The 21,606-nt window shown below is 31.3% G+C and overlaps 5 protein-coding genes across 8 annotated transcripts in view; 2 read left to right on the top strand and 3 right to left on the bottom strand.

Annotated features, from left to right (window-relative positions):
• Window positions 1–2,260, top strand: part of LOC108745630 (U6 snRNA-associated Sm-like protein LSm4) — a 7,919-nt gene extending 5,659 nt beyond the window's left edge. The window contains exons 2-6 of the mRNA XM_018481910.1: window positions 541–672; window positions 748–789; window positions 889–987; window positions 1,333–1,510; window positions 1,790–2,260. Of these exons, the coding sequence (XP_018337412.1) occupies window positions 670–672; window positions 748–789; window positions 889–987; window positions 1,333–1,510; window positions 1,790–1,887 (420 nt within the window). The 5' untranslated portion in view covers window positions 541–669 and the 3' untranslated portion in view covers window positions 1,888–2,260. The remainder of the gene's footprint in view (window positions 1–540; window positions 673–747; window positions 790–888; window positions 988–1,332; window positions 1,511–1,789) is intronic.
• A 473-nt stretch (window positions 2,261–2,733) lies between these two features.
• Window positions 2,734–8,676, bottom strand: LOC108745635 (ATP-dependent RNA helicase WM6). 3 transcript variants are annotated; one of them, XM_018481917.1, is made up of 11 exons: window positions 8,151–8,289; window positions 7,436–7,664; window positions 6,982–7,202; window positions 6,332–6,515; window positions 6,020–6,138; window positions 4,249–4,380; window positions 3,813–3,959; window positions 3,594–3,731; window positions 3,197–3,314; window positions 3,046–3,108; window positions 2,734–2,955 (listed from the first exon to the last, which is right to left on the bottom strand). In XM_018481917.1, exons 1-10 carry the CDS (start codon window positions 8,250–8,252, stop codon window positions 3,095–3,097), a joined length of 1,404 nt encoding a protein of 467 aa, XP_018337419.1. In that variant the 5' UTR covers window positions 8,253–8,289; the 3' UTR covers window positions 2,734–2,955; window positions 3,046–3,094. The 3 variants fall into 3 exon arrangements, with proteins under 3 accessions (XP_018337419.1, XP_018337420.1, XP_018337418.1); XM_018481918.1 differs by lacking the exons at window positions 2,734–2,955; window positions 3,046–3,108; window positions 8,151–8,289 and adding an exon at window positions 8,580–8,676 and having other exon boundaries at window positions 3,171–3,314; XM_018481916.1 differs by lacking the exons at window positions 2,734–2,955; window positions 3,046–3,108 and having other exon boundaries at window positions 3,171–3,314; window positions 8,151–8,293.
• Window positions 8,677–10,047: 1,371 nt separating this feature from the next.
• Window positions 10,048–13,725, bottom strand: LOC108745429 (N-alpha-acetyltransferase 30-like). 2 transcript variants are annotated; one of them, XM_018481584.1, is made up of 4 exons: window positions 13,175–13,725; window positions 12,641–12,816; window positions 12,033–12,377; window positions 10,048–10,317 (listed from the first exon to the last, which is right to left on the bottom strand). In XM_018481584.1, the coding sequence occupies exons 1-3, from the start codon at window positions 13,437–13,439 to the stop codon at window positions 12,060–12,062; spliced, it is 759 nt and encodes a 252-aa protein (XP_018337086.1). In that variant the 5' UTR covers window positions 13,440–13,725; the 3' UTR covers window positions 10,048–10,317; window positions 12,033–12,059. The 2 variants fall into 2 exon arrangements, with proteins under 2 accessions (XP_018337086.1, XP_018337085.1); XM_018481583.1 differs by having other exon boundaries at window positions 12,064–12,377.
• Window positions 13,726–14,455: 730 nt separating this feature from the next.
• LOC108745438 (epimerase family protein SDR39U1) lies at window positions 14,456–16,342 on the top strand. Its single transcript, XM_018481597.1, has 7 exons — window positions 14,456–14,500; window positions 14,809–14,936; window positions 15,035–15,141; window positions 15,249–15,519; window positions 15,592–15,857; window positions 15,947–16,060; window positions 16,132–16,342. The coding sequence occupies exons 2-7, from the start codon at window positions 14,900–14,902 to the stop codon at window positions 16,246–16,248; spliced, it is 912 nt and encodes a 303-aa protein (XP_018337099.1). The 5' UTR covers window positions 14,456–14,500; window positions 14,809–14,899; the 3' UTR covers window positions 16,249–16,342.
• A 103-nt stretch (window positions 16,343–16,445) lies between these two features.
• LOC108745439 lies at window positions 16,446–17,792 on the bottom strand. Its single transcript, XM_018481598.1, has 2 exons — window positions 17,575–17,792; window positions 16,446–17,284 (listed from the first exon to the last, which is right to left on the bottom strand). The coding sequence occupies exons 1-2, from the start codon at window positions 17,666–17,668 to the stop codon at window positions 16,554–16,556; spliced, it is 825 nt and encodes a 274-aa protein (XP_018337100.1). The 5' UTR covers window positions 17,669–17,792; the 3' UTR covers window positions 16,446–16,553.
• Window positions 17,793–21,606: the final 3,814 nt, after the last annotated feature.

Genomic DNA, 21,606 nt, shown 5'->3' with positions numbered 1-21,606 from the left:
TAAAGCGTGTCTCAATAAAATCGCACAAATCTGTAATTGCTTATGATGGCAACTTGCTGTAGATTTATCTTCAACGATTTCAAATATACCGACATTGTAGCAACATGCAAACAACAATGTGTATATGTATATTGCCAGCGGTTTAACAGGAAGATAGCTGCGTCAATGTTATTTTGCATTGATAATATGACTGTATATTATTATGGCAACATGATAGCAATAATACGAATTTTGATAATGACGATTTTAAAGTTGTCAGAAAATTGCTGGCAAATTGCTACTCAATGTTATCATATCGTGAAGACGCATCAAATTGCCAACGAATAAGTGAAATAAGGACTCAGTTGCTGCAATTTTGGTAGCAACACACAGCAATGCATATTTAGCAAGCAATATGCCAGCATCAAGACAGACACATTGCTATCTAAATTCGTATTATAATTATTATGGTCGTTAATTTAAAAAATAGCAATTATTTAATTTGGACAATTAATTTACGCAGCGCCTCCTACAATTATTTTATTTATATTTTTTTTAAAGGTCGAGAGCATCATACGACTCGTTGGAGCAAAATCTCGCCAATAGTTGGCGCTCACAGACAATTATTTTCAAATTTGATAGACTGTTGACGCGTAACCTATAAAAAGTAGGTTTTAATAAATTATAACAATGGTAAGCATGTTATTCTCATTCTATAATTAAGAGACTCGCCTCGTTTTTTAATACATATTATTTAATTCTTTTCAGTTACCTCTGACTTTACTAAAAACAGCACAAAACCACCCCATGGTAAATCCTGGATTTATGCATAATATCTCTTGAAGAAGAACGTTTAAAGAGGCCTTGTATATTACTATATTAATAATCCAACTAAGTATTTTATTGCAGTTGGTGGAGCTGAAAAATGGAGAAACTTACAATGGTCATTTGGTCAGTTGCGATAATTGGATGAACATAAACCTCAGAGAGGTTATATGTACGTCAAGGGTAAGAATATTACTATGTGCATGTTGATTCTAGGAAAGAGATTTTTCTTATTTGCTTAATTGAGCTTAAGTTTTGACGGATCTATAAAATAAATACAGAAAGATAATGCTGTCCGAATGAATTGTAATCAATTCTTTTATAATAAAAACTAAAACTGAATAAAATTTACCAATATATACTAGACATTTAGTTTTAAAACATTTAGTATCAATACCTAGCATATATGCTAGTATTTATATGTTTATTTTTCTAATTTGTTAATCAAAAGTGTTTTTAATTTATAATCAATGAACCCTAAAGTTAAGCTATAGATATTCAACTCATTAGAACTAACAATTGTGTTAGGATGGTGACAAATTCTGGAGAATGCCTGAATGCTATATAAGAGGCAGTACAATAAAGTATTTGAGGATCCCAGATGAAGTAATAGACATGGTAAAAGAAGATATACAGATGAAATCAAGGGGACGTGGTGAGATGAAGGGTCGAGGCCAGAATCAAAGAGGACGTGGTGGTGGAAGAGGTAATGATTTTTCTTTATAAGATTAACCCTCTGTACATAAAAAATATCTTAAACGTACTTTTGTTAAACTACTTATTTTTAAGAAATTTTTTTCTTCAATGAAAATGTTGAAGTACTCTATAATTTGAAACATTTAAAATGAAGAGCTTTTGAAAACTAACCTTCAAAGGAACAGTAAATGAAATTCTTTTCATATTATCCTATAGAAGACAATTATCAACAATCTGATGAAAATCTTTAAAGCAATTTATTCATTGTTGTTCAATATATATCTTACAGGTACCTTTGGCAGAGGAGGAAGAGGTCCAGCACCATTGGGTCGTGGAGGTAGTACACAAGTTGGAAATAAATCACAAAATAAACCAAGACCTAAATGAAACCAAATATTATTTTTATTTTACTTCAATTACATAATTCTACGCAAATATTCGAAAATATTAATTTTCTTTTGCGAAGATTCATCAATTATTCCGATTCCTTATTGTTCCATATAATCTTGTATATGTAAACTTAATATCTTAATTTATATCAAACCATAAAGGTGCGTTGCTTGTGTGAATATTGTACTTACAAAGAGAGGCCATGCTCTGCATTTGATAGGCTCCTCTAACATTGCTGCAAGTTTGATCAAAATCGGTGAAGAGCAGAGCGTAACCTCTCCTTGTTAGTTGTACATATGAGACAAGCGCAGCAATATTACTGTATTCCTTTGTGCGAGACTGCGAGTTACGGTACATTTTACAGTAATGTAAACTATAGTGAATACTTTATTAGGAATGCGTTTTAAAATTATAAAAAGTTTTCTTATTTAATTTTTTGTCACAAATTGCAAAAAAATACATATAATAAATAATTTATTGTTGTAAGAATAAAAATGATCTATGAAAATAATCTATTGACAATTCTATGACAATTCTGTAAACTTCTGATCAGTTTTGTAAGTAATTATACAACACATAATTATTTGTGTAAACAATGAAATTTATCTTGTTTTAATTTTAGTTAATCATGATGAAATAAAAATAAAAATTTTTTTTTGTTTCAATTGTTACCTTTATACTAGTAGGAAAATTATTATCTACTACTATAGGAAATAAATTTGTATTTAAAAAAGGAAGTTTTTATTTTGGTAGTCTTACAGGATTATGTAACGACTATATTCTGAAATATATCTACTATACACAACACCTTACTTTCTAATAAATAGAATAAGACATGTAATGTACATCTTTATCAATAGTAGTTTATTGTATTGACCAAAGTATAGCGATGGTTATAGAGATTATGTCAACCGATCATATCTATTGTTCGATATCATTGAAAATAGCCGATAAACTTATATAAAACAGGTTTTTTGCAGTGAATGCAATTACATTTTCTTTTGTATATTTGTAATTATTATTTGGTGCCCATCCTTATGTTATGAATACGTGGAATAAGAAGTACTACAAGCAAAAAACTAATTATTTAAATGCAGTTCTAAATATTAATATTTAGTATTATTTCATAATCAACTAAACAAATGTCTCACTCACTTAAATTATGTGCCTTAAAAGATACTATTATGACTTAGTGCATTGTAATTCATCGTCCCTCAACTGTAAGTAAAAAAAATATCGGGTAAATATACTTTTAATATAAGACTTTTGGATAAAAATAATTAAATTTTTAATAAGTTAAACTTACTGTATGAAGCGAGATCGATTTCGTCCGGTAATTCTGTAATATTTACGTCAAACCTTTCTTGAACATCATTCAATATCTTTGCGTCGCTTTCATCGCTTACTAATGTAATGGCAAGACCCTGCGAAATATTGTGTATAAATGAGAAAATCATATACATAATTAAAAAAAGCAATTACATTGCAGATATTTCAAGATTCAAAATAACTTTACAATTCAAATTAATTACCAATAAGTCAATGTTAGATACTTCGTTTTTGTTTTAATTTTATCAGCATAATATAATAGTGAACATTGTTACAGCTTTTAAAATGTTTTCATTATACAAATATAATTTAAACATTTGATGTGGAAAATTACTATGAAATTGAATTCATCGTAAACAGCCAGAATTTATTACCTTTGTACCAAAACGACCAGCACGCGCAACTCTATGCAAATATGTATCGGAGTCTTCTGGCATATCATAATTAAATACAATGTTTACACGTTCTATATCCATACCACGCCCAAACAGATTTGTCGCCACCAAAATACGCTGAAAATATAATACTCGTTTTTTCAATCATGTACATAATTTGATTCGATTCAAAAAACTTAGTGCACAGACTTTACTTACTTTCTGAAAATCTTTGAACTGTTGATATCTGGACAACCGCTCCTCTTGCGTCATGCCCCGATGAATCCCAATCGCAGGGAAATTCTGTTCCGTTAAAAGTTGTGCTAAAGCCATACATCTTTGTACAGACTTCACAAATATGACAACCTATACAAAGCAATCATTAAAAGGTAAATAGTATATATGTAGTATTGATAATACAACTGGTATATCTGAAGAAGAAACATTTTTAATTTAATATCTTAAAATGTTAACTCGTTTAAACGTATAAATCATTCTTAAAAATAAATACTTGGAAGAATCTTCGTCAGAATTGGTGAGTAGTGATAAGATAGTCATCATAAGAAATAAGAAAAACTATTGCATCATGTAAAGATTCTCCATGATAAGAAAAAAATGGATATCCACTGCAGATTGTCCTAGTTAGAAAACAAACCTGATTAAACTCAAGAACATCAAGTAGTTCAAACAACTTCTTGTTCTTCTCGTTTTCCTTCAATTTAACGTAATGTTGCTGGAGACCGTTCAAAGTGAGCTTCGCCTCGTCATCGACATAGACCTCCATGGGCTGCACAAAGAACGTTATTTCATAAAATAAACAAATTATACAGCGCCTATGTATAATTCTCAGGCCGTAGGAATTTGCGGCTGTGTCTGCAGTCTCGATATACTCATTGTTTTCACCGCCTAAAAATCGTGCAATTGAATGCACGATAAAAAGACGTCTGTTCAAAAATACAGAGTAAAACAAACTAAAATAATATCCCTTGATGCAACTACAGCGTTTGCACAAAAATGAAAGTTTTTTAAAATACAGAATCTTTAAGCTATACAAAAAAAGACAAAGCCAAACCATTTTTTTTCTTGTAAATGTACTATCAAATATCTTTTTCTTCCTTTGAAGAAACAGCATTAGGTTCGTTAAGTTACCGTATATATCCGTAAACATAGAAAGTCCCGGCAAGAGACTCCCGCATTTCAGAGTTGCAGAGAATAATCGTAATCATCGATCGAGGTTAGTCATACAGATTACATACGGTCCGGCGACTTCCATCTCTGGGTAGTGCCAACAACGAAAACTCAGCAGACTTTGTCCCAACTGAACTTAAGAAGGCGCACTCATGACAGAACGTTCGGTCACATCCGCTGGCCACTCGATGCCAAAATCTCTTCTCCCAAATTTCTGGCACATTAAGATGCCCAGAATCGACTCGCATTACTCTGGTTGGCATAGACGCTCAGCTCTTCACTTCCGGTATCCACTAAGCCCCGACCCGATTTGCGTCACTCGTACGAAATAAAGAGCGCAATTTACAGATACACGAAGATTCGCGTGATTTAGCTTTCATGTGACTTTACGGTTTTTACGACATGAAATTGCTCGATTCATGCACGGCACTTGCATCCATGTTGACTTCACTCGTACTACGAGATCACGATCGCAATCGAAATCTTGACACCGAGACAAGAAAACTTTTAGTAAAGCTTTTAATATGCGATTGGATGAACGCGAATACAATAGAGCTATGCTACGCTTTTATATTTCTTTTCCCTAACTAATCCTAATCATCCCCCTGAATATCCTCTTGCATCTTCTTTCTTGTGCTCTTCTGTCTTCAGGTTGTCTTGAAGTCTTCTTAGCCCCCCACCCATAAATTGCAAACAAATCTCATAAGTGCATACAGAGCCTAATTCTATTCTAACTCCTCCTGACGATTACCCAGAGAAATATTTCATATCCCTATCTGTTTTTTCTCCCTCAATATATTCCCTGAACATATTGTTATCTTTTGTTATTATATGTGTTGTCCGTTAAATGCGTAGCAACTAATTAAAGGACTTTACTATCGATTGGAACTCTAACGGATCTTTCAAACATCGTGTCGGTTGACTCGATTTTAGACAAATAGGTGTATGCTTCCCCTCCACATGTATACGCAGACGATGACACATCGTCAATCGGGAGGAGCAGTGAGATATTATGTTGGAACGAGTGTCGAGCATGTGATTGCGCCGAAAGATATCGAACGAGATTCATTTTTTTCGAACTCGGTATTCATTTCTTCAAAGCGGCGTCTAAGCGCCTAACCCGCGGATGCGCCGACATTGATATTTATAGTGTGGCTTGAGCTTTGTCCTGGACACGAATATGCCAACGAGGCAGGAGCAATCGTAGATCGAAGTGAGGAGGAAGATTGTGTAATTACATCTTGCATGAATTTTTTGCAGACAGGACGTATCTCCTTGGACAGCGTGGCACTGAACATCATGACTTGTTTGCTGTGCGGTGTGCTTCTGAATATTTCCTGTACGTCCCGGCGCATATCTGTAACAACAATGTAACGCAATTATTTATTATTCGAAATGCGATGTTAAAAATGAAATTAATTTTAAAGAATCGCTCAGTTGAGTGGGTGATGGAAAAAATAGTCATCATAATAAATTAAGACTTTTTCACACATCATGTAGATTCTCTTTAATAAATTTTAAATAAATTAATTAGTTGTTTTATGACGTACCTAATAATTCAAGCATCTTGTCGCATTCGTCAAGAATAAAATGTTTCAGGTGTTTTAGATTCAATTTCTTATTCCGTACAAGAGCAAGAATACGACCAGGGGTGCCAACAACAATATGAGGACACACAGTCTTCAACATTTCTTCATCTTTTTGGATAGGTAAACCACCGAAGAATACGCCAACCTAACAAAAAGAATTTTATTAAAAATCAAAAATATAAATCTTTTTAAGATTAGAAAGAGATAGATATATCAGAAATATTTGTCTCAATCAAAAATTTCAGTTGTCCCTTTCTACCATAAATTATATTCATCATTGTATGCACAAAAAGTACATATAAAATACAGCCGGCTGTGAGAAAGTTCACCTCCTTTTCATTCATATTTTTTAGTATAGAAAATATTAAATATTCATTAAAAGATAAAAATATATTATGATCCAAATTTAATGCTATTATGCATAATATTGCATATATTGCGTAATATAATAATATTATGTAAAACTTATTTAACGTAAATGTAACAAAATATTTTAATTTATTAACAAATTTATGTGTAATATAAAATTTTATAAAAAGAACTCTTAAAAACTGCACAATATTATCCTACTTATTCGTGTTTATACACAATCAAAATGACACAAAACTTACTTTCACATGTGGCATGTATTTGCTAAACCTCTCATATTCTTTACTGATTTGAAAAGCCAGTTCTCGAGTGTGACACATTACTAGGACATAGACTTGGTTCTCTGTTAATTCCAGTTGCTGAAGAGTAGCTAATACAAATACAGCCGTTTTTCCCATACCCGATTTTGCTTGGCACAGTATATCCATGCCAAGAACTGCTTGAGGAATACATTCATGTTGCACTATAAACATCAATATAAGCATCAATATTTATACATTATTAACTTATAATTTTATTAATTATAATTTTAAAATATTACACAAGTTAAAATCAAGGAAATATAGATACATAAAAAAAAAAGTCTAATTCGATTACAAAATTTCAGTTATCTTTATCTAATCTTTATCACAAATAAACATATATTCATCATTTTATATATATATATGTATATAAAGATAAAAAATAATTATTCACCTTCAGATGGATGTTCAAAGCCACAGTCGACAATAGCACGAAGAATTTCTGGCTTCAAAAGGAAATCTCTAAATCCACTGCTGTGGATAGAGACATATGTACCTTTGACTTCCTTTTTAGATGGAACATCTCCGCTTCCATCGACTACCTGCTCAGTTTGTTCTTCGTCTTCATAATCCAAAAGATCATCGTTATCCGCCATTGTATCTTGATCACTTCGGTAAGTTTGCTGAAAAAATTAAGATAAGATTTGCAATAATACAAATTATGGAAAATATTTCAATCATTAAGAAATCAAGTTTATTCAGATAAAAGAATTGTTATGAATAAAGCCTTTCCTTTAATTCTTTCAAATATATTTCCTATATATTCACAGCTTATTAAAATATATAAGATATTACAATAAATAATCAAGCAAAAATCTATAAAAATATAACAAACTGTTCAACATCCAACAGCAAATATATAAGAATATAAAAACCACAATATGCTTACAAACTAATTTCAATTGAGTTACCTAACTTCAATTTTAATTAAGATAAAATTATTAAAAGAAACGAGTTTACTTGTTCAAGAATCACAACATGAAGCCTGACTAAAAATAAGCGATAGAAGTAAAACTTTATTAAATTAACATTATATCTCGAGAATATAGGACTCGTTTCTCATAAATAACGTGATAAATTATATATTAAAATAAACAGGAGTATATTACCGGTGCAAAATACCGCTCCAAGATGAACGATTTTGCCGGAAAAACGTTCGCGTAATGGCCGCCGCATCGGACAATGCCGCCGAAAATGGACCGGTCGCCCATGGATACCGCGTGGAATCGAGGCAATTATAGAACATCGGAGGTCGCCGATGGACGCTTTTTTTTTTTTATTCGCGATATATTCACAATTTATAGAGATAGAGCATAGATTTATCTCTCGCCGTGCACTGCCGAGACGGAAACACTTGCACATTCCAAGGATAATTTAGCACCGCGACGGTTACACTTGAATATAATTGCAACGAAAATACGGAATTCTGTCGACAAACGGATAAATGCGATACGTTATTTCGCGCGTTTCGCAAACGGATCGCTTTTTCATTGACGATAAGACTCGGATTACGGTAGGATGTTTTTTTTTCTACTTACCGTGCGTAATCTTGTAAAGACGAATTAAAACGATGAATATGGTGGTAGACGACTTCAATGAATGACGAATCCTTGCGAAACGATGATAGACGCCACGAGATGCCGCGTACATGCATCTGGGAGAAACGCAACGTAGAGCATGATGGTGTAGAAAGTAAAGGTGACTCATTGCGCATAATGGCGGAGGTCTCGTGATTTCGACCAATCAGAAATTGAGTTTATTGCGACGCGAACGAATCAACTGATGTCTACAAATAAAACTCGAAACTTGATTGGTGGCAGATTCTCCACTATTTTCACTGCGCATCCGAATAAGTCATTCTTTTAGGGCTGTCGCAGATAAAATTTCTGTAACAGTCATCTGAAGACGCGAACTTAAGCCAATCAGGATATTGCTTTAGATCTACGTACTCTAAAGTCTTGTGTCCAGGATGCTAGAAATCGGTCCGAGACCTCGGAATGAAGAAAGAATTGACCAATCGCAAGAGTTATGTGATTAAATTGTTCAAGTGATTTGTTAATTTTTTCTTTGTCCGAGATCTTGAACCGATTTCTAGCATCGTGGACATTGGACATCGGGCTTAACAGAAATAGAAATAGCAGTAAACTTATCCTTACGGCGAGTTTCAATAGTTGAAATTCACTTTATTGCAAGGTTATGGATAAGTTTATTGTTATTTCATTTCCATTCGATTATATAATCTGAAGCAGTATTCTGATTGGTTTATTAAATTGGACAATTGATATAAGAAATCGAATTATTAGATTTGTTTTTTATTCCTGCATTAGAATGTTTTTTCGCTAAATAAATATATGGAGATAATAGATTCAGCATCAAAAGTCATGTAAATTCATCCAGAGATCATAAAAAATTAAAAAATTATTTATTTTTTTATTCTACATATTCTACATATTTAGAATAAAAAACTATTGCAAAAAAAAAAATACACACATTGCGATAACATTAGAATATTAACAGTATCCGTTTTTCAATAAAAAATATATGTAATTGTAATTAAAATAATTGATATAAATTTTTTTTTTGCGAGCAGACATTCCGAATAAATATTCAATTAATATAAAAAATATAGTAACAATACTCCACATGAATATAATTGGGACATGTAATTAAAATATAATCTGAAAACGACTGTTTTGCAGCAAGCAGACGAATACAATGTAAACGAGACGCGTGTAAAAACATTTATGCATTTTTATTAACATTTTTACATTTTTTTAATAGTTACATTATGATCTGTGCTTCGCATTTATTTTATACAAAGATAGATATAATAGGTAGACAGTAATGCGCGTATCACTCCTCACCACGTGAGGCGCACTCCCTCAAACATTTCAATTTCGTAAACGATAATTTCTTTTTCTTTTTTTTTCTTTGTCCATATTCGTTTAATGTAATATATATATAATATATATAGACATACATTTATATATTTATATATATATACATATATTATCGAGATTTCCGTATATCACTTTATAATTTTGAACGGAAATACTTTTCCTAAAATTCTGCCGTCCTCGGTCGGCTTTTATTTCTTTTCCTCTTTGTTTTTTCTTCATCTTTTTTTCGTCATTCCTGCCACTCTGTTCACATTGACAAAATCGTACGCTTGACGTAGCGTTAGGATACAGCAATTTGTCGCTCAATGCGTGATGTAGCAACTTTCACATAAGATGATCGATTAATGCAATTTTATAATCATTCCGCATTGAAACACTGAAAAAAAATAAACTAGACCGATTAAAAACATTGAAAGACAATTTTTTTTAATTTAAATAAATATTTGACGGCCTTTGTTGATTATATCTCACATATTACTTTATTATTTTACAAATTATGTACCTCAATTCTTTCTTCTTTTAGATTACAGACTATGTATTTTAAATTCACTTGTTTATAATCAATTAACCGTTAGTACATATGATGAGTCATTTGTGTCCTCTGTGTGTTTTTGTCACTTTTATAAAAACTATTAAATAATTCTTACATATAGTTTAGAAAATATTTCTATAGTCATATATTAAAAAAAATGTTTATGTATAAACATTATAACTAATTTCTTGGTGTATCTATTTCAAAGAAAAGAAATGCAGAACACAAATGACCCAGTCATGTACATTAAGGATTAAAAATCAGTTGTACAAATTCAGTTTATCAGAAAAATTAACGAATCGCGAAACTGCTTATAAGGCCGAGTAGATTATATGGATAAGAACCTTTTTAATTGTTTTTTACATGGAAATTTAAAAAATTTGTAGTTTCAGGATATAATTAAAATATATATTTTTTTTAATATAAGGGAGACCAGATTTATATATTTACTAAGTGGGCATCAGGGCTAAGCTAGCATTTGAATTTTGAGTGGCAAAAATATCTTACGAGTTCCCAATTTATATTGTAGATGACATCTCGTGTATCTTCTTTACTAACAAAAATTTTGTTAGTTTAGATGCCGCGTTATTATGTTTAAATAGTCAAACATATTTTCGATAATCAAAAATAATTTTTGAGATTTCATTTTTCGAATCATATCATTTTTGTGTATATGGATGAAGTTGTGAACACTAAAACTTTTTATTGCCATCTTGTAGTCTTATAATCACTCTATAAACGCTAATAATAATATGATTAAAATCGTTAATTTTATTATTTGAAAACTGCAATTGGAAAAAAGTGCCCACTTAGCTCTAGTCTTCCCTACATAAATAGTAAACATATATTGTTAATTATATTCATTGGTGACAAAGTATACGCATACGTTTAATCTTTAAAAAATTTCTTTGCAATAGAATTTATAATTGTAACATAAAAAACTAATTTTTTTCAGATTAGTTATGAAAACTTAAATGTTTCAAAAATGTGATCTTTATCAATGTGAGCCCCAGCAAAATACATTTTCAGTACTTTTCACAGTTTCGATTTTTGTCTTTTGCTATCACTCATTTTATATCTTCAAGCTGCAATTGAAATCTATTTCGATCACTGACATTAATATCAAAGGAATTGCAGCAAATTCATAACAAAATAACTAACTAGTCAGGCAACAGTTAGGCACTATTAACAAATTACTCTGTACATATATTTCGTCCTTAATGGACGTACTGTCAATAGGCTGTTGGAAATTCATCATTTCATTGTATTTATCTCACAAAATAATATAAACATAAATTTATTAAAAATAAATGATATTTCAGATAAACAGAAATAATCTTGTTGCAATATAAAGTTTATCCACGCTATTATTTAAATAACCTAACTAAATAAGCCAATTCTCTCATAAAAGTACAGAGAATAAATTGCATGATATTGCAACTGAAAACACATTTGTGCATGTAGAAACATATAATCTCTTTGACATTAATGTCGTCCATTTGTCTGATGTAGTAGAGTATAGATGTTACACCTCTTCAACATTGTAATTATTTAAATACCTATTGACATAAGCACGCGGATGAATTTCACCTGAGCCATAATTTCAGTCGTAATGCATCCACGCCATTTAAGTAATATCGAAATAATCGTTTATCCCGCACAAATCCAAGATTTTCGTACAAGCGCAGCGCCGGCCTGTTAGTAATTTCCGTCTCCAGAACCACCTCGTCAGCGTCATCCTCCACCATTGCTTGGATAGCTTGTCTCACCAGATTCGATCCAATTTTCCGTTTCCGATATTTCACGTCAACAGCCAGCATTGCGATATAACCACGCTTTATCACTTTCCTGTGGATGTCTAGTTTGCAGACAATGGCACCAACGCATTCATCACCATGCATTGCCTTGATAAACAAAAGAACAGTTTTACTTAAATTCTACCTAAGAGCTGAAAGAATTGAAGCAATTTTTTTATAATTCTTTGATAATTTATGAAATTTTTGAAACAATATCAGTCTTTAAATGCCCCATAATAACAAATTATACAGAAACTGCAACATCTTTATTAATATTGCAAAAACAATACACATGTAATATCACATAAATTAACTTAAATAATAATTTGAGTGATAAAACATAAAATAGAGATTTTTTGGAGAGTACATACCAGGAAGCACAATTTCGGCCAATTATGAATAAAATATCTATATGTGTAAATAGAATATGGTTCACTTAGGTCCTTCTGTATTAATTTCATAATATCAGGCATTTGTAATTCACTTGTATAGCTAACATATCGGATATCGTTGTCTTTACTTTCCATGGATAATGTTCCTGCTTGTTCTGTAACATAACAAGAAGCAGATGTTTTCACCCATTTCCTAGGATTGTACACACAGTTGTATAATATATAAAAATTGTTCTAATTAAAAGATTTTCTTTTAACACAAGTCTTTCAACTTTAAGTTATAATTTACATAATTTAAAAATTTTCAGATAAATAAAAGAAATATTTTTAAAGCAGCACTTGACTAGATATCTTCAATTGGCAAGAAAAAATGTACTAGGTTCTATCACACAAGATCAGTAGGATCTTTTACAAGAATAGATGAATGATTTGTTCTATTTTATGATTAGATATATAAACTGAAGCTTGTCTATCGTATCTACTGCACATGGTGAACAAACTGGCATTATATACCATGTTGGTTTAAATGACTAGTTTCCATTATTTTAGATTGTGGGGAGAGATCAGCAGCAGTTCTTTGAGGAGAGTCGCAGATACCATTCACTTGAGCTACCCCATTGACATGCGGTTCTCCGCAAGCCTCTGTCGTCTCCAAACTGAGACGAGACTTTATATCTAAGGTGACATCCGCTATCGAGTCCCGTTTCTTCGCCTTGATTTTGTTAGCCACTTCCGAGTCATTCACTTCCATGCCGTCTTTCATCTTGTCAATATCCATTTTTCAATTTTCGCTACTTCTCTTGTCTCTCAAAATTCTCTTTCCGCGCCGAAGAAGAGGAAAAACGGGAGGATCACGGCCGCTCTATCCTCGAAGCACTGATCCCTTCACGGCTGTCGATCGTGCACGAGACACAGTGGCATCAGAATCTTCACATGCGGCGTGGAGCTTTCAATCGAATTTTCATAATTACCGCTAGCCACGCGGTTGTCAGATTGTGATTCTATTCCGAAATGCGGACATCCGTAATAAACTGCTGAACGACGGACACCATAATGGATTTTCTGCGGTGACTACTGGACTCAGTCATGGGGTATGATCTTCTCGAGACTTGTCTATGAACAGGAGAGAATGCATCCTTTGCTCCGAGGGGATTGATTATGTATTTTGAAATAAGGTGAAAATTATAAAATAAAAATTTACATTTATAGATAAATTTACCAGGTGTTTATCAATAACATTATTAATATTCTAATAAATTTTTTCACTTTTGTAATTGTCATCTTCATTTCAAGATACACAATCAATCTCCTATTTGCGCTGCTTGCACTTTTTGCACTTAGCACTTTTAGCACTTCACTTTTTCTTTTTTCAACGTCCAGATGTATAGTTATCTTATTTTACATATAAAAACTTTTAAAGATTTTAAGCAACGCGAATAAATTTTTTATCTCAATTTTAAATGCAAATATATTTGGGGATTTTAAGTAATCAAATATTAAAAGGATTTTAAGTAAACAAATCTATTGTCAAAGACGATTGGCCATTCAGAACGATCGGTGTTCCAAGTTTTTTCATAAAACCAATCAAAAAGACCTCTAATGAATTGACCAATTGGCGACGAGAACAATCAATGCTATTCCAAAGTATTGGATCATGGCCATGTCAAAGTTTCGCTACAAATGCCTTTGATGACCAATCAGAAAAAAGAATTTTACAAATTGACCAATCAAAAATTTAAAGCATTGTAGCATCGCGTTGATCGTATTCTAGCTTTGTTTAGCTCTATGGAAGATTGGAAGTAAACAAAGATTTTTGGCCGTGTATGAACTCCGAATACGGTAACAATTGCGATCAATTATAGAAGAAGAATTGTTAATTATTATGACTGATTATAATTGTTATCAAAATTACGCTTGAAAACAATTTAAAAAATTGTGTTACATAGAATATGTTGCACGAGAACAATATATGGGAAATAATTATTTATTATGTTTACGAGTCTGATAGCAAATTTAATAATTATAGATAAACAATATTCTATAATTTACTTTCTATTATGTAAACATATAACATATATCATATGTCTATTATCCTAAAAATTCTATTGTTACAATAATTTTATAAATTATATTCTTGCTTCTTTCAGTCTTGTCTGCAGTATCTTGCAAATTTATGCGCTTAAAATAAAAATACCACACATTACAAATTTATTTTTAACATAAAAGTGTATTCTAAACATGGCTCAATTAAACGGTTTAAAGCATGTAGTGATAGGTGAGGATATTTATATGTAAACTGATCAACAATTTCATAATATTGCAAAAGATTAATCGTGTTATGTCAGTAGAAGTAAGATCATATAATGTTTTCAGGTGGTGGTACTGGCTTCATAGGAACGCAGCTAATAAAATCACTGAATCTCGCGGGTGTTTCCTGTACATGTATTTCTCGGATGCCAGGACCAAATAGAATATCATGGGTACATGAGAATGGATTGTTTTTGATGAATTTGCATTTTAGAATTTGCATGAGAACGAATTTATTTGTTGGTAAGAATTAATCCAATGATAGTCATTGTATCTATAGCATGATTTAGAGCACTATGGTCTACCGGAGAACACATCAGCTGTCATCAATCTTGCTGGACAGAATATACTGGATCCTATGCAAAGATGGTCACCTGGATTTAAGCAGAATGTTAGGAACAGCAGGGTGAAAACGACGAAGGCTCTGGCAGATTCTATACAGAATACTAAGGCTACAGTTTTTGCAACTATATCAGGAGTAGCGTATTACAAACCCAATGATACTGTATACACAGAAGAAAGCAAATGCGAATCATATGACTTTCTCTCGAGTAAAATCTTATTTTTTATATGTAATATAAATATTTATATATTTTATATTATTAATTTTTCAATTTTGTCAGGACTTTGTCACGATTGGGAGGAAGCGGCAAAGTTACCAGAAGATAGCAACATTAGACAAGTAACGATAAGATCCGGAGTTGTGTTAGGAAGAGAGGGTGGCATGATCAAAAACATCTATTTTCCATTCTTAGCAGGACTCGGTGGACCATTAGGAAGTGGAAATCAATACATGCCTTGGATACATATTATTGATTTAGTTTGCATGTTTATATTTGCTCTTACAAATAACAATGTGCATGGTATATTAAATGGAGTAGCGCCTCAGGTAATACAAACATTTCATGAAGGAGAAAGGTTTTACATTGATCTTCAATTGAAATATAATTAATTGTACATATATCATTCTGTTAATAGCTTGTAACAAACAAGGAGTTTACAAAAGCGTTTGCAGCGGCACTAAAAAGATTCGCGATCATACCTGTTCCAAGTTTTTTCTTAAAATTGTTACTCAATAAAGAACGAGCAAAGGTATATTTAACAAGCTTAATACTAAATGTAATAATTTGATGTTAATATAATACTTGGTATTTTCGTTTTAGATAATGTTGGAAGGACAAAAAGTTGTACCAAAGCGTGTTACAGAGTTAGGATTTCAATATCAATATCCAGATATTGAACGTGCTTGTAAACAACTTGTTACATCACGTATTACGTAAAAGGATTTATTTAATTGTTATAAAAATCGATAGAGATCACATACATATGATCATTGTAAAACTATTATAGTAATGTGATAATGTTATCTAATTAATAACTGTATTAATAAGTGATGAATTTATATAAGTTTTAAAGTATTCTCTGCGATGCTTTGAACAATTGTTATTTAATAATAAATTATTTATTGCAGCACAAAATCAATAAAATCTTGCTTTTTTACACACAAATTTGTCTTAAATCACGAATGAGATACAATGTGAGTAATCTCTCAAGAACATGTACAACATAAACGAATAATACTTGATTAATTACATTCTTTATGAAACTGGTATAAATTGGGAGGTGAAGGAATGGTGCAAATGTTTCTAATACACTTGACATAATTGAAACGCGTCGAGTTTCCCATATAAGAACTTCTTCTCAAGTTTGCCAATTGATAGCTGTTAAGTTGCGTTCCATGCATTAAACTTGGATAGCTCAAATTCTGCTGCACTTGGTAACACGTTCTGTCCAATGTACTTCCTAAAACATTGTCCGAGACAGTAAACTCGTTGGACACAGGTAGACATGTTCTTGGCAAGTTTGGCAAGTATTCCTCGGAATCAGAAGGAAGTAATAATCGATTCGAAGGATCGACTAAAGATTGATCGAGATATTTGAGCCGGCTCATGTTTAAAAAATGATTGATTTCTTTCCTCAAATCTTGTATCTCCTTTCTGGTTAGGCCTTTCATATTGAGAGTGATCATCTTCCCGTTTCTGTGCAGAATAAAGAGACCCATCTTGGTAGAGACCCCAATGTACTGGATGTCGGTAAGTTTCATGAAGGAGAGTTGACCCGAACTACCCGAGCACAGTTTATCGCTCCAAACGGATTTCTTGACAACAGCTTTGTTTTCATCCTTGTACAAAATCAGATCCTCCCATTCTCCAAAATTATCCAATCCGAACATGATCTCGCCCAGAAGCAAAATAATCAGCAGGTACACATTGTTTATCAAGCGGCTAAATATTCCGATGAAGATTACCACAGACACTGGAAAACATGGTTCGTTTAGTGTGTAATAGATATTAAGAATAAAAATATAGAAAATAGACGCGCATACACATTTTGTTTCAGTGACTTTAAGAATGCCAATTAAAATACAGAAGATATTAAATGAAATTATGATTTAGATTGCAATCACATAAATGCTAGATTTTAGCGTACTATAAATGTTGAGAAATTGCACTACGTATATATTTAATCGATTTGTTGACTGAAAATGAAAAATATTTTATACGCTAAAATTTGAAGACATAATAATTTGATAAATCATTTCTTACGACCGAGCAACAGCCACGTGATGCATCCTGGCCTTCGCGATATGTGTAATTTATTTTTATCTAGTATGAGCTCAGGCTTTGCAATCGGGATCATATTGCAATCATGGAATTTCACAACATTGCAGACAGAATTTCGACAGATACCCTATAATCACGCGAAATGAGGTGGAAGGAGTAAGGAAATTTTGACACATGGCGCGAATCATCGAAGATTAGAGATTGCATCGTGCATTTGTTATTTTTAATAATCGAGCATGAGTAAGAAAATATGTAATCGAGCACACGGTGATTTATCGTATAAATTCATTAAATATAATATAAAATAAAAAATTTTGATTAAATAGCACTGCGAAAAAATTAATTTACGTAGAAATTTGAAAAAGATAGAAATTAGCGATATAAACGGCTCTGATGGAAATAAAAATCAGAACGTAAGTCGAATGTAATGGGAGAGTAACAGAAGCGTAAACGAAATTTCTAGGAGGTAAAAATTGAAACATTAAAATATAAAAGAAGTGTAAGTGCTTTTACATTTTATTGTTCGAATTTTCGCCTTCTAGAAGTTATATATGTTTCTATTACTCTCCTATTACATCCGATTTACGCTCCAATTTTTATTTTCAAGGGGTAATACACATATATAATACGTTACATTTTGATGATACAAAATTTTTAAATATTAGAGATTTAGTTTTATAAAGATTTTTTTCTCAAACACTGATTTATTTAAACAAGATAATGAACGAATACCTTAATCAAAATATTTTTCTTCATTCTCTGCAACTTTTTCCCATCTTTCTGACAAGAGGTAATTAATATGAAATCCATTTTCCTTCTTTGTAAATCTTTCCCATTTCATGTAAACGTTTAGATAACTGTTGTACAATCAACATTCAATTGTCTGGCAAGTTCTGAAGTGGATTGTGCTGGATTTTCTTTCAACAATGCTTGCAAATCTGCATTTTCTAGCTTTTTTGGTTGTCCCGAGCGATCTTTATCACTAACATTGAAATCACCACTTTTGAATCGCCTGAATCAATATTCACATATCTTAATTGATGGAGAAACACCATCATAAGTTTCTATCAAAATTCTACCTTCAGCCGCCGTTTTTGATTAAAAAACAAAAGCAATGCATGTCGAAAATGTTCTTCAGAAAGCTCCCTTTTTTAAATGGTAAACACGATGTTTACTGCGTCTATTGTTAGTATACGACTAAATATCGTGGAGTAATATTAAAGCATTAAGAAATAATAATGGTGATTGGAATATCTTCGGAAAACTCTCAAAAATCACACTCCTCTAATAATTTAAAACAGTATTATAGTTTTAAACATAACAGTGTTTGTACGTAAATTAGTAAAACAGTAAATTAATAAATTGTACGTTGAAATTGTAGTAATTTTATTATATTATTTAAAGTACCCACGTTGTGGCGTCTTTTAAATATTCTATCAAGTTCGAAATCGATACACAAGATGTCACGATTAGTGTTTGCGCGAATGGCACCGATTCCGCAGAGATAATCTGCTCCATCGTTTAGACTTGGCAAATTTACTTGACTCGAGAACTTACATATTGCAGATACATATATTCACAAGTCATATAATTAAATGCTCTTGTAAACGATAACATAAGATCTTTAATAAAGATCTTTAATGATATCTCTTGAGATATCTCCTTGAGAAAATAATATAACGATAATAACTAATTTAATTTATTTGACATTTATTTTATTTATATCAATAAATTAGATAAAATTGTTTTATATCGCATTATTTCATTACAACAAATTATTTAAAGTTAATTAAAGTTACAATTTCTTACTTAATCTAATTATTATTTTAAATTGATGATAGAAATAAGAAACAATACAATTGTTAGTTTTAAATGTATACAATAGCAATATAAAGTTAAATACAATAGCAATAATACAAATATTTATATAAATTTAATTACTATAAAATTTGGCTGTCAGATAATTCTAGTTCAATAATCTTAATTTTCACTTTGCAGATTATATATAAATAAAAGACTGCGAATTAATTGATAGAGATTGCACATTCTTAAATTTGTGTGTGTATATCGAAGGCAAATCGTCGAAGACCGTGAGACTGCCGTCGGACAGAAATTACGCTTCGTAAAACCGTTATCGTAACTCGCGAGAAAAATGACCGTTGATAAGAACACACGTGTTACAAAGACGAAACGTCCTTCCCACCCGGACCTGTAATCGTCAACACACTTTTATACGTATATATACTTAAGTACCAATACAGTGGCATTTAACAAGTATTCTCTTCCTTTTAAGAACGCAAAAATTAAGAAATTTGATACTTAACACTTAAACAAATTGTTCCACATTTATTTATCTCGCAATCACACATCGCAATTATGTATGTACATTTAATCAAAAATCCTAGCGAAATACACAAAAATTTTATAAGTTATTGCGATGTACAACTTTATAAATTAATAAATAATTTACAAAAAATATAAATTAATTTTTTAAATCATTTTTTATTGATTTTATAATGAACGTCTGTGTCTTTGATATCACAATTTTTTGCATACAATATAAGACGTAGTTGTACTGACATAAATTTCTAGCAAAGTATTTATAAATATACCTCCGGTACATGATAGTGTTATCGATAAGATTCGCGATCGATTTATCACCAAATCATTTCATTCTATTTTATGATCTCGATACATTATCATCGTACAAATATGGAAAAGATTGCGTAATTTTTATTTTAAAAAATTAAAAAAGTTTACGAAATTTAGTTAAAGCATGATTTTTTCGTGTTTTATATCTTGTACACTTAAATGTATAAAACATTATTAGCACTGCCTATCTCATTGTATTTTTTAATAAGTAATTATTTTATTATCCCACACAAATTTAACAGAAATTGTTTTGTAACATATTTTTTTCACACATATTTTTTTACTCTTATTCTTTTGTTATACAATATTTTGATATTTTTTCCTCTTAAATATCTCAAGAATCTTTCATTGAAACTCTTGCATAATTAAATTAGTGAATCGTGATTGCAGGTCACAAAATTGCAGATTTCTCTACGTAACATCGTTTGAAAATTACATACATTATTTATAAAAATGTCAATTCGGATAAATGCTGTATCACGATTCGATATCTATGTGCCGTTTACGTTCTCCCACTTTTTCCGTGATTTACACACTCGTCACAGAGTGATTAAGCGATTATCAAGCGAGAAGTGTTTTCAATATCACAAAATTTATCTCGATAGCAACGGAGTACACACGTACGTGCTACACCAGGTGTGTTTACCAACTCGTCGATTAATCCGCGAATCGAGTTCAGATGATGCATCCTAAAATATCTTTTTTGTTTTGTTTTTGTTACTTTATATTTTTCACGAAGTTTTATAATAAATCACTTATTATTATTTCTATTATATAAATTTGTATAATAAATTTTATTATAAAATATAAATAAATATTTTTATTAATAAACTTAATAAAATATACGCTGTTTTATATCTTATGACATGATTAACGATATCATTAGACAACACTATTTTATATTTACTGACATTTTGAATTTAATGAAATTATTATATACTTAATGAAATGTTGGAAAAACAAGATAATTCTGATTTTTTTTTTGCATCAATGCTGATTCGGTATGATCTTTTTCTTTTTGATATACCATATCGGCCCGCAAATATGCATATCAACGATAATTAATCGCTCTTATGAATCTCGTGGCAAGAAATGCCCTTATCTAAACACATGTGACAATTCTAACAGTGGCAATAAATTAAACCGTATTTATCGCGTAAGCGTTTTCCGTTTTGTCTTACAAATCCTGGCTCGCGTTATGGATGGTTGATTATTGCTACTTTTACATTCTAAGGTGCAATTTTCACGCCTGGAGGTGCGAAAGGAGATCCTACCTTCCGATATTCTCGAAATATTATTTGCAGAATTTATATATATATATATAATACGAAAGATAGATAATACGAAATTATAGTCTCTTTT

This window comes from Trachymyrmex septentrionalis, unplaced genomic scaffold, assembly GCF_001594115.1.
Source record: "Trachymyrmex septentrionalis isolate Tsep2-gDNA-1 unplaced genomic scaffold, Tsep1.0 scaffold14, whole genome shotgun sequence".
In the NCBI taxonomy this organism is placed as follows: domain Eukaryota; kingdom Metazoa; phylum Arthropoda; class Insecta; order Hymenoptera; family Formicidae; genus Trachymyrmex; species Trachymyrmex septentrionalis.
The sequence above is the reverse complement of the archived record's forward strand: the minus strand, read 5'-3'. Positions and strand labels throughout refer to the sequence as shown.